The sequence below is a fragment of the Procambarus clarkii genome, chromosome 55, assembly GCF_040958095.1.
Source record: "Procambarus clarkii isolate CNS0578487 chromosome 55, FALCON_Pclarkii_2.0, whole genome shotgun sequence".
NCBI classification, from domain to species: domain Eukaryota; kingdom Metazoa; phylum Arthropoda; class Malacostraca; order Decapoda; family Cambaridae; genus Procambarus; species Procambarus clarkii.
Genome location: NC_091204.1, coordinates 14,945,354 through 14,961,534, shown reverse-complemented (window position 1 = coordinate 14,961,534; position 16,181 = coordinate 14,945,354). Strand labels below are relative to the sequence as shown.

The 16,181-nt window shown below is 41.4% G+C and overlaps 1 protein-coding gene across 1 annotated transcript in view; it reads right to left on the bottom strand.

The window, feature by feature from the left end:
* LOC123754913 (barH-like 1 homeobox protein) overlaps window positions 1–11,212 on the bottom strand; it is a 28,850-nt gene extending 17,638 nt beyond the window's left edge. Inside the window, exon 1 of the mRNA XM_045737258.2 lies at window positions 10,258–11,212. Coding sequence (XP_045593214.1) covers window positions 10,258–10,999 — 742 coding nt within the window. The 5' untranslated portion in view covers window positions 11,000–11,212. The remainder of the gene's footprint in view (window positions 1–10,257) is intronic.
* Between the last annotated feature and the right edge of the window lie 4,969 nt (window positions 11,213–16,181).

Genomic DNA, 16,181 nt, shown 5'->3' with positions numbered 1-16,181 from the left:
TCCCAAGGGGTGATAGGACGGTCCCAAGGGGTGATAGGACGGTCCCAAGGGGTGATAGGACAGTCCCAAGGATAAAGGGACAGTCCCAAGGGGCGATAGGACGGTCCCAAGGGGTGATAGGACGGTCCCAAGGGGTGATAGGACAGTCCCAAGGATGAAGGGACGGTCCCAAAGGGTGAAGATCGAGGTCCTCCAGAATTATTTAAGGAATTGTTATAGAACAATATTTGTCGTGTTATCTCGAAATTAAATTGTTCTATGGATTGTGGTCTCAGAATTGTTTTTTACGAATTGCTAATTGTCGTTAGATTGTGCTAGAACTGTTGCTGATTGTGACATTCAGAGTTATGTCGATTGGTAGTGACTTGTCGTAGATTGTGGTAGAGAAGTTGTTGTAGATTGTGGTAGTGAAGTCGCTCGCGAGTCGTGGTAGCTGTCGTTATCCTTGCCTTTAGACATTTCCAGACAGCGATACCACAAACTTACCTAACTACTGAATTACCAATAATTGCACACCAAAAGTTCGTAATTATTGACAATTATTTTTTTAATTTTCTCACAGCTTGAGTTGTAATATATTAACATATTGTATTGCTTATCTTTAAAAGTCGCTTTGTCTCCTACTTGATACATTACAATATATATATATATATATATATATATATATATATATATATATATATATATATATATATATATATATATATATATATGTCGTACCTAGTAGCCAGAACTCACTTCTCAGCCTACTATGCATGGCCGGATTTGCCTAATAAGCCTAGTTTTCATGAATTAATGTTTTTTCGACAACCTAACCAACCTAACCTAACCTAACCTAACGTTTTCGGCTACCTAACCTAACCTAACCTATAAAGATAGGTTAGGTTAGGTAGGGTTGGTTAGGTTCGGTCATATATCTACGTTAATTTTAACTCCAATAAAAAAAAATTGACCTCATACATAATGAAATGGGTAGCTTTATCATTTCATAAGAAAAAAATTAGAGAAAATATATTAATTCAGTAAAACTTGGCTTATTAGGCAAATCGGGCCTCGCATAGTAGGCTGAGAAGTGAGTTCTGGCTACTAGGTACGACATATATATATATATATATATATATATATATATATATATATATATATATATATATATATATATATATATATGACTTTTGTGGGGGGGGACAGATGTGTAGCGTGGGCTCCAGGTGTGTACGGTCTGCATGTTTGGTATATACCTGATCAATGAGGGTTCGAAACTTTTTTTGGTTTTAGCATCAACAGCTTATTGGAGGTTGGTGGGGTGGGAGGGATGTGTACTCACCTAGTTGTACTCACCTAGTTGTGCTTGCGGGGGTTGAGCTCTGGCTCTTTGGTCCCGCCTCTCAACCGTCAATCAACAGGCGTACAGGTTCCTGAGCCTATTGGGCTCTATCATATCTACACTTGAAAACTGTGTATGGAGTCAGCCTCCAGCCTCACCTATGTGTGTGTGTGTGTGTTCGTATATACCCGAACATAAACTATATCCCTCCCCCACAACAATACCAAATCGCTTCTGTATACGAAAAGGGGGGGGGGAGGAGCCTCCATCTCCCCCCCCCCCCCCCCTACTTCAAACGAGACTGAACCAGCCAATAGCGAACCCACTAGACGATCAGAGGGGAAATAAACCAACTCACTTTATGAGAAGTTTTCCATAAGGCGGCGAGCCGTCCTCGCTATATACCTGGAACCCACCGTTTACGATATCGCTACCTGGAAATGCGATTGATAAGTTTTACAAATTACAGAGAACTTTAGTTACGAGGTTTTTAGCGTCATTTGTCATTGCATGGGGGGGGGGGGTTTTGGGGGCTAATTCCCCCCCCCCCTCCTTTCCCCCCCTCCCCCTTCCATTCCCCTACGATAGCTAGGTATTAAGCCTCACATTATCCCTCCTATATATCCGGGTTACATATCATCTGGAATTATATTTGCTACGTATAGCTCATTTTTTGACAGGAATTCATATTTTGACCCGAGGGCGAATCAAGCCCAATCTATTCTACAACGCAGCGAGGCAGTAACTCGAAATTTAGATTCGGAACAGAAAGTTGCAAGTAGCACGGGCTATGGTGAGCCCGTAGTGGATTTACCCGGCAAAGGAGCACAGCTGGAACTTGGGAATTCATGCAAATTTCATGCAATAGAGACTCACGCCATTGAATTCTTAACTTTTCATTCATATCTTCCCATCACCGCTTTTCGGGAAAGTAATCTCATTTGTGTGTGACTTATAGATTCTTCATTTTCCAAGAAATTGATTAAGTCAATCTCGCGAAAATATATGTAATCAGAAGGTGATTGTGTGAGATTTATGTCAAATGAGATATTTCTGAAATTCGTATTATCTATAAAAATCATCCATTGATTAAATTATATCAACCCAATTTTGAACGTGTAAAATAGCTGAAAAAATATATATATAATATATATTTTATATATACAATATATATATATTTTTTAGCATATTAGTATATTTTATATTTATTTTTAAAATATATTTAGTCTCAATATATATATATATATTTTACGATGTCAGAAATCCATCTGTGGTTGATAAAAGCTAAAGATTAGGTTTTAGATGTAAAGATTAGATTTAAAGATTAGGTCCTACGTTTTTATATACATATATTTTTCGGACAGCCTGCTTGCCTATCTTTGAGATGTGAGCTCAAGCTCCTGGTCCCCCTCCTCCCTTATTCACTATAGTGCCTATAGTTATAATGTTATAATTAACATTAGTTATAGTTATAACATAACTATATAACATTATATAGTTATAACATGACTGCTGACTTCTCAACATCACTGGAGAGAAACAAAAGATCGGAAGAACTGTTTTTCAACATTGATAAGAACTGCATACATTCCGAACATTATCATTAATAACGTTCGAATATGCGAACATACACACACACGAAAGTATACCTACACCTAGGTCGGCTATTTCGAGTATTGTATGTTAATTTCCGATGTTGGATTTTTTACCTACTTTTCGAAAATTATACATAAATGTATAATTGTGTGTATATAATACATAATTATATAATTACACACACATATAATTGTGTGTATAATTATATAATTATGTATAATTTGCGAAAAGTTACTGTGAATGTTATTCATTTTAGCTACGATTTGTCGTAATTTTCAATCTTGACTTTATTTTTCTTGAGGCATTTCCAGGGGGGTAAAACGTTGGTAAACTGTCCCCCCTGCCGTCAAGACATTCGTATGGTATACTCGGATGTTCTACCGCAGGTATACTACAATAGGAAACTAAGGAAAACTTTACCGGGCTTCCCAAAACCGTATATTCCATTCGTAGACTCAGAATTTTCAATATTTATGTAGATGCGTCTGTCTGTACCTGTTTGAACTCGCCTAGATGTGCTTGAAGGCAAGAGCTGAGCTCCTAAGCCCCGCCTTCCGAACACACGTATGTGTGTGTGTGTGTGTAATTAAGTGTAGTTACAGGATGAGAGCTACGCTCGTGGTGTCCCGTCTTCCCAGAACTCTTTGTCGTATAACGCTTTGAAACTACTATATATATAGTATATGCGTATTTGAACTCGCCTCTATATTCATACATCTGTGCTTGAGAGGGGGTTGAGCCTCAGCTTCCGGGCCCGGCACCATGAGCATCTCACTTTGTCATCATTTTCAATGTTTTTTCCCTTATTTCTTTTTTCCTTCATTGGCTACTTTATATTTTAAGAGCCTAAGGTGCTCCACCAGAGCCTAAGATGCTCTACCAGAGCCTAAGGTACTCCACCAGAGCCTAAGGTGCTCCACCAGAGCCTAAGGTGCTCCACCATACCCTAAGGTGCTCCACCATACCCTAAGGTGCTCCACCATACCCTAAGGTGCTCCACCATACCCTAAGGTGCTCCACCATACCCTAAGGTGCTCCACCATACCCTAAGGTGCTCCACCATACCCTAAGGTGCTCCACCATACCCTAAGGTGCTCCACCATACCCTAAGGTGCTCCACCATACCCTAAGGTGCTCCACCATACCCTAAGGTGCTCCACCATACCCTAAGGTGCTCCACCATACCCTAAGGTGCTCCACCATACCCTAAGGTGCTCCACCATACCCTAAGGTGCTCCACCATACCCTAAGGTGCTCCACCATACCCTAAGGTGCTCCACCAGAGCATGTTTCCTATAAACATAATTTACTCTTTCATATAGGCCTACACTCCTCCCTATGCTACCCACACCCAGGCCTACACTTCTACCGGTATGGATGTGACTGTCTTAGCCCCATAAGTGTTGTGTTGTAGGTGGTTGTGAAAGAAGAATTATGAGTGGGATAGTGAGTTAGAAAAAGGGGGTAGAGTGATGGTGAGGTGGGACAGCTTGGTGAGTTACAGCTTGACTGGAGAAACAGCTTGACTGGAGAAACAGCTTGACTGGAGAAACAGCTTGACTGCAGGAAAGACAAAAGATTCACATCTGTGCTGAAGAATGGTCGAATAGGATGAGAACCCGAAGTAGTGGAGAAATAGGATTGGCCGAAGATGCCTCAAAACTAACAGAAAGGGGGAAAAGGGAGGAACAGAAAGGGGAGAGAGAGAGAGAGGGACAGGGACTATAGGAGAGGTGCATAATGGGAAAGAGAAGAATAGGAAATGGGAAAGGAAGAGGACACCGATGAGTAATGAAAAGGAGAAGCAACTAGAAAATGGAAGAGGATAGAAAATGGAAGAGGATAGAAAATGGAAGAGGATAGAGAGGACATTAGAAATAGAAAGACGATTTTGTGGTAGAGAAGAATAAAGGGAGGAGAAAGTGCAAAAATAAGAGAAGCCTGAGTAGGAGGTTAAAGGAGGAGCTGGAAGAGGGAGAAGAACAAGAGGATGAAGAAAGAATATCAGAAAATAAAATAACGGAAAGAGGAATCAAGAGAAGGAGGAAGAGAAGCAGTAGAAAGCTTAGAAAGAAGAACAGAAATAGAAAAGGAGAGGAGCAAATGGATAAATAAATAGGAAAGGCAACACACAGGTGTGTATACACCTGACTGTAATTATCTAAATGGTCTTGTAGTCTTAAGTTTATATGTTTTACCAATTATCTGTTGCCAGTTTAAGCTTTACCATTTATCAACGTCTCACTTCCATTGTAAAGATTGATATTTTTTCCCATATTGCCAAATCTCTTTTTGAGGATCTTATATGTTGTTACTATATCTCCACAAGTCCTGCCTCCTCTCAATTCTGGGACCAGCCTTGCCGCCTGTTTCAATGCCAGAGTTGCATACTCAAGAGTTGGTATTACATACGTATAAAGTTTCATATATTTCTAGCATAAGGTTTATTTTTCTAGGGTCATCTGCGTGTGTGTAATCACCTAGTTGTGCTTGCGGGGGTTGAGCTCTGGCTCTTTGGTCCCGCCTCTCAACTGTCAATCAGCTGGTGTACAGGTTCCTGAGCCTACTGGGCTCTATCATATCTACATTTGAAACTGTGTATGGAGTCAGCCTCCACCACATCACTGCCTAATGCATTCTACCTGTTAATTACTCTGACACTGAAAAAGTTTTTTCTAATGTCTCTGTGGCTCATGTGGGTACTCATTCTTCACCTGTGTCTCCTGGTTTGAGTACCACCCGTGCTAAATGGTTTATCTTTATCTACCCTGTCAATTCCTCTATGAATTTTGTAGGTAGTGATCATGTCTCTACGAGCTCTCCTGTCTTCCAGCGACGTGAGGTGCATTTCACGCAGCCTTTCCTCGTAACTCATGCCTCTTAGTTCTGGGACTAGTCTAGTGGCATACCTCTGTTCTTTTTCCAGCTTCGTCTTGTGCTTGACAAGGTACGGGATCCATGCTGGGGCCGCATACTCCAGGATTGGTCTTACATATATGGTATACAAGATCCTGAATGATTCCTTACACAGGTTCCTGAAGGCTGTTCTGATGTTAGCCAGTCTAGCCTTGTGTACTCACCTAGTTGTGCTTGCGGTGGATGAGCTCTGGCTCTTTGATGTGTGTGTGCTTTCGCGCATATGTATGTATGTATGTATGTATGTATGTATGTATGTATGTATGTATGTATGTATGTATGTATGTGTGTGTGTGTGTGTGCATATGCCTTGTTTTGAACCTGAACTAGTCAAACGCGTTCCCTAAATCATTGTCTTAAGCATCTCTCACAAGCTTTGAGAACTATTGCAATAATTCTCAACATGAAATCCAACATGTCTCCAGACAAAACACACACACACACACACACACACACACACACACACACACACACACACACACACACACACACACACACACACACACACACACACACACACACACACACACACACGATTGGTTAACTACACGACTCTCTCATCCATCCCGCACACTCCAGGAAACAATAAAATCAGTGAAAAAAATAAAAAAACATATTAAAAGAGGAATTCAGCAAAGAGGTGTTACTAAGATTATATTTAAGATCACGTCTGAAGTCAAGGGTTCGAATCCTATTATTGCTGTTGATATGTTTTTTGTCTTTTATAGTAGTTATCGTTAAATAATTTAGGTTATTTTGATTTTTATTAACGTCAAATTTTATTAACAAATTATTAACGTCATTATAATTATAAGTTTTATATTATATAATTATTATTATATTGTATATTTAATATTGTATAATAATTTATTATACCATAATTCTTGTTACTTCTATTTAATATAATTATTATTGGTCAATTTATCTATAATTAGTTTATTTTATTACTAATTTTTGTTTGAGATATATACAAGAGTTGTTACATTCTTGTACATATTTTATTTTAGTGAACTATATATGTAATTGTAATTAGCAATAATAATCCATTCACCTGGGCTGTAGGAGGCTTGAACAGTGAACACCTTGTGTGTGTGTGTGTGTGTGTGTGTGTGTGTGTGAAGCTCACTCGACTAAGCTATTGAGTGACCTTAATAAGGAAAGCCTCCAGAAGCAGCATTCTGTTGCCTTTATTAACAGCAAGTGAGAGGGGAAGAACAGAGGAAGAACATAGAGAAAAGTTCTTCTAATGATGTTCATTTAAAGTTACTGATAACGTGATCGAACCTTACTAATTATTTTATTATTATTATTATTAAAAAAAATTATTTGCTTGCTAGAACTGTATAATTTTTTAAATTGTATAATTTTTATTCAGAATTGTTCATTGGTTTATTTATTGTTTGCGTATTTAATTGTTGTATTTATCAATGTATTTTCGCTTTATTTGTTGTATACGTTTGTAATTAATAGAAGTAAAGCTATCATATTAATATAATAATGATGATAACAATGAAAATAAATTATTCAAATATTACTAAAATAATAATTGCAAAATTGATGATAATAATTGACCATTAAAATTATTACTATGACAATAAAATATTTTTAATTATAAATAATATAAAAATATAAAAACAGGAAAATAATAGTAGTAAATATATATGCAATTTATAATAATGTAAAAGACTTGATAACGCGCTATTTTATTATCATTATTATTGAAAATAAAATTATAAATAGAGAAGCTATAATTCTTGCTAATTGAAATAATTGCTCCTACTTGAAATAGTAAAGATTATTATAATTCATTGATCATAGTGAATTTAAATGTTGGGATTACTTTAATTAATAAATTTTAGTAAAGCAGAATAATAATGCGATAGGGGCTATAATTATTAAATATAATAATAATTTATTTTATAAATGGGGACAATTTTTTTTTTTTTTGAGATATATACAAGAATTGTTACATTCTTGTACAATAATAATTCTAATAATTTTTTTTTCAGTTTAATCAGTAATATTAGGCAAAACTTTTATTGACAAATGTTTAAAAAAAATTATTATTAATTCTGCAGCATTGGTCTTACTTTTTATTAATAAAAGTAACTTTGTTTTCTCTATATTTGTATTGAAGCTAATTAAAAAATTATAATCCTATTGATTTAAGTTAACATAATCTAAATTATATTTCGAATTACAGTTTTTTTAATTTAAATTTTGCCAAAATTATTTAAAAAATGTATTAATTATTTAAAAAAGAAAGATGGAAGAGGTGTTGGGTCGTAAATCTGAAGCGAGACGCGGGAATTCCGCCTTTGTAAACTGTAAACTGTGGGGTCTACACAATGCATCGATTACTCATAGTATCGACACAATATATTAAGTGAACACAGGAGTTTACTTCAGCGGCATGAGGTATATCGGAGTGGCACTGGTATACCTTGGGAGGGCCAGCGAGTATACTAGCCCGGAGGATATGATATGTAAACTAAGGGGGGGGGGGTTCCGGGCAGGGAAGGAATTACCAGGGGGAAAGCACCACCAAGGCATTATGGCTATTTAGCATTGGGAAGGGGTCAGGATAAGGATTTGGGATGGGACGAGGGGAAAGGAATGGTGCCCAACCACTTGGACGGTCGGGGATTGAACGCCGACCTGCATGAAGCGAGACCGTTGCCCTACCGTGAGTGAGGGGGGGGGGGGATTTAATTAGAGATGTACATATTAATGTGAGTGATTTTTACATGTCTCACAAATCACAATATATATCTGTAATTTTTTTTTTTTTTTTTTTGGGGGGGGGAAGTGATTTTTCTTGTAAACAAAAAATTATTTATGCAGATTTGGTATATATATATATGTTGTCCTTAATAGGCTAAGTTGCCTAACAAGCCCAATTTTTCTAAAATATAGTTTTTCAATTTTTTTATTGAATGATTAAAGCTTTCCATAACGTACATAAATAAACAAAAATTTATAATTTGAGTCAAAACAGAAATTTGGCCATGCCCTAATCTATCCTATCAGAACTGAGTCAGTAATTAATGTTCTTGATATAATATATAACTATTGTTAAAAATAAAATAATCTGGGATGCAATAGTTGAAAATAACGAATTTTTTTCAGCCTATTGGGCAATTCGGGCTTTGCTTATTAGACCAAGTAGGCAGTTCTAGCTAATATATATATATATATATACATTATATATATATATATATATATATACATTATATATATATATATATATATATATATATATATATATATATATATATATATATATATATATATATATATATATATATATATATATAGATATATATATAATATGAGTGACAGGCTTATACACCCCCCTCTACCATTACACCCGCACACACACGCGCACACACACACACACACACACACACACACACACACACACACACACACACACACACACACACACACACACACACACACACACACACACACACGAAAATTTCCGTTTTATAGCTGTGAATTTTATCCATTTCTCCTAGATTCTATAGAGTATTTTGTGTATTTTCCCCACGTATAATTTAATTCAACATCAATACTAACAATTCTCCTATAATTTTGCACGTGGTAATCATGTCTCCCATGACCCAAATTCAACATCAGTGTATTATACACGTGATGGACCAGTTCTGAACCAGTTATACCGGTGAAAGAATTTCTAAATATTTTATAAAAGCATTAATCTTAATAGTTTCTTTAAGACAAAGACATTAAATATTTTTCTTAAGGTCATGATGCCTTATACTGGATTCTGAAGAAAAAATGCGGCTTCCGGTTTGTTTCTTAAGACAAAGAGTGTTACAGGTAATCTTGGAATTACTTTAAGACCTCTCCACGGTATAGAATTACCTTGTTCAGGTAATCTACATATGCTTTGAAGTCTTAATAAAATTATTTGTTTATCTTTGAGACTTGACATGATGCTCTTGGTCTTGGGATGCATCTCTTCTGCTTAGATATGATGCTGTCAAGAGGTTGACATGATGCTGTCATGTCAACTTAATGCTGTCAAACAGCTTAAACTGTTACACCGACGCTGTGTTGATTCGCTGACATGTTAACGACAGGGTTTAACAGTTGTGTGTTTGCCTCACTGGAGGGGGTAAACAGGGGCCCCGTTTTCTTAACTGTTTTCTTAACAACAGAGACACGATGATTAACGTCTAATCACCTTTCCGCTGCAGTGCAATTTCAACAGGAAATCTGAAGTTTAGTCGACAGCATAAGCTTGTGTGGTGTAGGCTACAATATCAACAACACTATTGGGCAAGATCAACGACACTACTGGCAAGATCATTGCAAGATCAACGACACTACTGGCAAGATCATTGCAAGATCAACACCACTACAACAAAAGGTCTTATTGTGGGTAGGTCACTCACCAGTTTTCTCATCCTTATTGAGGTTGTCGAGTGTCTTATTGGTCATCTTAAAGAGCGCATCAAGAGCACTTCCTTTGTCGTTACTGGAGCTTTTCTTGTCGTTCTGGCTCGACGACTTGGCAGGGGGGTCGGCGACCCCTTCCTCCCGCGTGTCCCAAGGGCGTACAATCTTGACAGGAACCGACGACTTCCGTCTTGACGGCTTGTAGGATAGGATGTCGAGGATAGAGAAGGATCTTAATCCTGCTGCTTGTTTCTGGTCCATTGCTATGTCTCCGCCTCGGCCCATGAGTCCTTCGGGTTCCTGCGGCTCCTGCGGCTGCGGCTCGGGTGTAGGAGGCTTGGGTTCCTCCTCTTCTTCCTCCTCCTCCTCCTGCGGGGAGAGGAGCTGCGGCTGCGGCTGCGGCAGCGGCGGCGACGTGCTTGACATGGCTAGTCTTTTGAGTGGTCTGAAATATTCGTCGTCGGATAGGTAGGTGAATGACTCGGTGTGTAGGGATCCTGAGGATAGCGTCGGGGACGGCGCCCCCCGCGAGGTGGATGGGGACTGGGGCTCTGTGTCGTCCTCATCGTCATCGTCGTCCGTGTGGGTCATGTCCATAGGAGAGGGACGATCATCTTGCCGCGCTTCGCACCCGACACTAATTTCACTCTCACAAGGACTTGTCGGCCGCAGCTCACGGGGAGAGGCGGGTGTGTCACTATCCTCCATCCTAGCCACGCACTCTACCCGTATTTCCATCCCTCAGCGCTCTCCTAGGACCCCACAGCGTCCTCCTAGGACCCCCACAGCGCGCTCCTAGGACCCACAGCGAGCGGATAGTCCCAAACTTCGCCACAAAATCAGAGCGCCAGCAACTGCCCTCCTCTCTACTCGCTGGTCACCGACAGACTGATGCTGGTCGAGGCATGAGGCGGAGAGTAATCACTCGGGGGTTCGAACGCGGGCGATGAAGATGTGCCAACTGGTCGACTGGTTAATGACAGAGGAGCGCCTTCACAAGGCTAATGGCTGCCTTTTGATCTAAGCCGCCAGCCGTTCTCTACACGCCCCGCCCCGCCGGCCACACGCGGCGCCCGCCGCGCGTGATTGGGCGGAACCCTTACAAGCCCCGCCCTCGCTATCTCCCTATTGGCTACAGGCTTTCTCGGGGTAGGACCCAAGCGCGACGCCGGTCTGTGATTGGTTAGGGGATTATCAATTGGCCAATGGGGAGGAGAGACCGGCATATCAAAGGGGCCTGTGAATAGCTTAATCAGAAACTGAAGTGACGTTGTTAATGGAGATATTCTAACAGGGCGGGCCACTCCGGTGTCAAATTAGGGTGGGTGGTGGCCCGGGTGGTCCGCCGGGGCGGCCCGGGGGCGTGGGGCGGCGGTAACGGCTCTTGAGTGATGGAGCCTGGCTCTTGCCTAAGGCGCCGCCCATATTATTATAGATAAAGAGCCCACACCTCCTGGCTCTGTTGTTCACGCCCCCTGGCTCTATTGTTAACACCTCCTGGCTCTATTGTTTACACCTCCTGGCTCTATTGTTAACACCTCCTGGCTTTATTGTTAACACCTCCTGGCTCTGGTGTTACCACCTCCTGGCTCTATTGTTAACACCTGGCTCTGTTGTTTACACCTCCTGGCTCTATTGTTAACACCTGGCTCTGTTGTTAACACCTCCTGGCTCTGTTGTTAACACCTCCTGGCTCTATTGTTAACACCTCCTGGCTCTATTGTTAACACCTCCTGGCTCTATTGTTAACACCTCCTGGCTCTGGTGTTAACACCTCTTGGCTCTATTGTTAACACCTGGCTCTGTTGTTTACACCTCCTGGCTCTATTGTTCACGCCCCCTGACTCTATTGTTTACACTCCACTCCTGGCTCTATTGTTTACACCCCCTGGCTCTGGTGTTAACACCTCCTGGCTCTATTGTTAACACCTCCTGGCTCTATTGTTAACACCTCCTGGCTCTATTGTTAACACCTCCTGGCTCTATTGTTTACACCTCCTGGCTCTGTTGTTCACACACTGTGGCTCTGTTGTTCACGCCCCCTGGCTCTATTGTTAACACCTCCTGGCTCTATTGTTAACACCTCCTGGCTTTATTGTTAACACCTCCTGGCTCTGTTGTTAACACCTGGCTCTGTTGTTCACACACCATGGCTCTGTTGTTCACGCCCCCTGGCTCTATTGTTAACACCTCCTGGCTCTATTGTTAACACCTCCTGGCTCTGTTGTTCACGCCCCCTGGCTCTATTGTTAACACCTGGCTCTATTGTTAACACCTCCTGGCTCTGTTGTTCACGCCCCCTGGCTCTATTGTTAACACCTCCTGGCTCTATTGTTAACACCTCCTGGCTCTATTGTTAACACCTGGCTCTATTGTTCACACCCCCTGGCTCTAGTGTTAACACCTCCTGGCTCTATTGTTAACACCTCCTGGCTCTATTGTTAACACCTCCTGGCTCTATTGTTAACACCTCCTGGCTCTATTGTTAACACCTCCTGGCTCTATTGTTAACACCTCCTGGCTCTATTGTTAACACCTCCTGGCTCTATTGTTAACACCTCCTGGCTCTATTGTTAACACCTCCTGGCTCTGTTGCTGCCTTCCACTATACTCTCTCTGCTTCTCAGTTTTCCGTTGAATCCTCTGTTGCTATTTCTGTTTCTGCCCGTCTGTTTCTTCTGTTGTCACTTCCCTCCGTTATTCTGTTGTCACTTCCCTCCGCTATTCTGTTGTCACTTCCCTCCGTTATTCTGTTGTCACTTCCCTCCGTTATTCTGTTGTCCCTTCCCTCCGTTATTCTGTTGGCACTTCCCTCCGTTATTCTGTTGTCACTTCCCTCCGTTATTCCGTTGTCACTTCCCTCCGTTATTCTGTTGGCACTTCCCTCCGTTATTCTGTTGTCCCTTCCCTCCGTTATTCTGTTGTCACTTCCCTCCGTTATTCTGTTGTCACTTCCCTCCGTTATTCTGTTGTCACTTCCCTCCGTTATTCTGTTGGCACTTCCCTCCGTTATTCTGTTGGCACTTCCCTCCGTTATTCTGTTGGCACTTCCCTCCGTTATTCTGTTGTCACTTCCCTCCGTTATTCTGTTGGCACTTCCCTCCGTTATTCTGTTGTCCCTTCCCTCCGTTATTCTGTTGTCACTTCCCTCCGTTATTCTGTTGGCACTTCCCTCCGTTATTCTGTTGGCACTTCCCTCCGTTATTATGTTGTCACTTCCCTCCGTTATTCTGTTGGCACTTCCCTCCGTTATTCTGTTGTCCCTTCCCTCCGTTATTCTGTTGTCACTTCCCTCCGTTATTCTGTTGGCACTTCCCTCCGTTATTCTGTTGTCACTTCCCTCCGTTATTCTGTTGGCACTTCCCTCCGTTATTCTGTTGTCACTTCCCTCCGTTATTCTATTGTCACTTCCCTCCGTTATTCTGTTGGCACTTCCCTCCGTTATTCTGTTGGCACTTCCCTCCGTTATTCTGTTGTCACTTCCCTCCGTTATTCTGTTGTCACTTCCCTCCGTTATTCTTTTGGCACTTCCCTCCGTTATTCTGTTGGCACTGCCCTCGCTGTACCAAGTGTGAGGGAAGTGCCACCCGCTACTGACGACATCTTGGAGAAAGTACGTAAGACATGCCACAGGAAAGTGATGGTGTGGAAAAAAAGAAAAGTAGTAGTAGCAGAAACGGTTGATTGACAGTTGAGAGGCGGGCCGAAAGAGCCAGAGCTCAACCCCCGCAAGCACAACTAGGTGAATACAGGAACTGAACTTGCAGAAAAAGGTTTAACAAGAAGGAATTGAAAGGGATCGTTAAGGCAGTTGAGGTTAATTGGTGTTATTAACTACGCGTCTGGATCCAATTCCCAAGACGGGTTCGAAATCATTCGTATGTAAAGGGGAAAAGGTGTGAATCAAGCACCAGTTAGCACCAGGGGAGCCGGTCGGCCGAGCGGACAGCAGACTGGACTTGTGATCCTGTGGTCCTGGGTTCGATCCCAGGGGCCGGCGAGAAACAATGGGCAGAGTTTCTTTCACCCTATGCCCCCTGTTACCTAGCAGTAAAATAGGTACCTGGGTGTTAGTCAGTTGTCACGGGCTGCTTCCTGGGGGTGGAGGCCTCGTCAAAGACCGGGCCGCGGGGACACTAAAGCCCCGAAATCATCTCAAGATAACCTCAAGATAGCTGCACAGGCTGGGTGTGCAACTCTCCCAGTGAGGGTTGTTTAAACATGTTGCACAGGACAATCTGTTCAATCATGTTGCAATCTGTTCAGAACAATCTGTTCAAAGTGCCTTGTGATGAACAAACAAGAATTAGAACCCCAAAATGCTGGTTGATTCAGCCCTTCTGAAATGAGGGGTACTTACAGCAACTATTGACTGTTTTGACTGGCATTTGACTGTTATTTAACTGTTTTTTTGACTGTTATTTGACTGTTATTTGACTGAAGTTTGACTGTAACACCCAAGAGATGGACGCCTTGTACAATTACATTATCCCAAATAACAAACTAAAAAAGTTGGAACGTAATTGCAGTACACCTATCCAATAGGGGCCTCGTAGCCTGGTGGATAGCGCGCAGGACTCGTAATTCTGTGGCGCGGGTTCGATTCCCGCACGAGGCAGAAACAAATGGGCAAAGTTTCTTTCACCCTGAATGCCCCTGTTACCTAGCAGTAAATAGGTACCTGGGTGTTAGTCAGCTGTCACGGGCTGCTTCCTGGGGGTGGAGGCCTGGTCGAGGACCGGGCCGCGGGGACACTAAAGCCCCGAAATCATCTCAAGATAACCTCAAGATAACCTAACTAGTCCACGCAATCCTAGGCCTGATAGACACAATAGCTTGCAGGATTGATAACTGCAGATAGCTGTGGATAGCTGAGAATTATGAGTATTAAAGTGATGATATAAGTTGTAAGAGGATTATTGGCACATCCTTAGAACTTTGTTCTCATAAATAAAGGTCAAATACTGGTTAATTCAACAGCCAAGTTGACTGTAAAAGATTCCAAAACATTCCAAACACCCTACACTCGACTCACAAGCTTGACGACGTTTCAACATTTCTCTGGTTCGAATCCCAACGCTGTAAATGCTTCACCCACGTGCAACAAATACGAATAATTGCCAAGAGAACCTAAACCCCATAACGTAACCTAATTTATGCCTATCTATGCATCAATTTCTACTATGTTAATTTATATGAGATAATACCGATTTTGAGTGCGTCTTTGGGGTCGGCCGCCGGATGGACGAGTACAGCCTCTTGAGGGGTTTTGAAATTAATAATTTTATTGAGGTATAAATATACACAAAGGTCATCTGCATCTACGTAATAAAGTCTACGGTATCAAAATAAAGCTTTTGCTTTACTTTCTATTAATTGATCACATTTTACTCCTCTTTAAAAATCCTCTTGTGTTGAACTTTGAACTTGTAACCTCAAGATAACCCACTTTATTTTATCGTCATTAGCGAATTTAGAATTAGAAATATTTTGGTTAACAATTTAGACAAATCGTTATAATTATACCTGAACAGGTGTTCACCAGTGTTAATGAAATGTTCTGGTGTTCACTTTGGTACCTCTGTTATTTATGTATTTGGTGAACAATAGAGGTCAGCAATAGAGGTCAAAGGTCATGACCTCGACGGCTTCTACCTGCCATTGTTCTCTGGCGTGACTCTATTGGTGCTGGCACTGTCATGTATGTGTCAATCATAGCCTGACAGCTGAGTGGACAGCGCTCGGGATTCGTAGTCCTGAGGTTCCGGGTTCTATCCCCGGTGGAGGCGGAAACAAATGAGCATAGTTTCTTTCACCCTGATGCCACCTGTTCACCTAGCAGTAAATAGGTACCTGGGAGTTAGACAGCTGCTACGGGCTGCTTCCTGGGGGTGGAGGCCTGGTCGAGGACCGGGCCGCG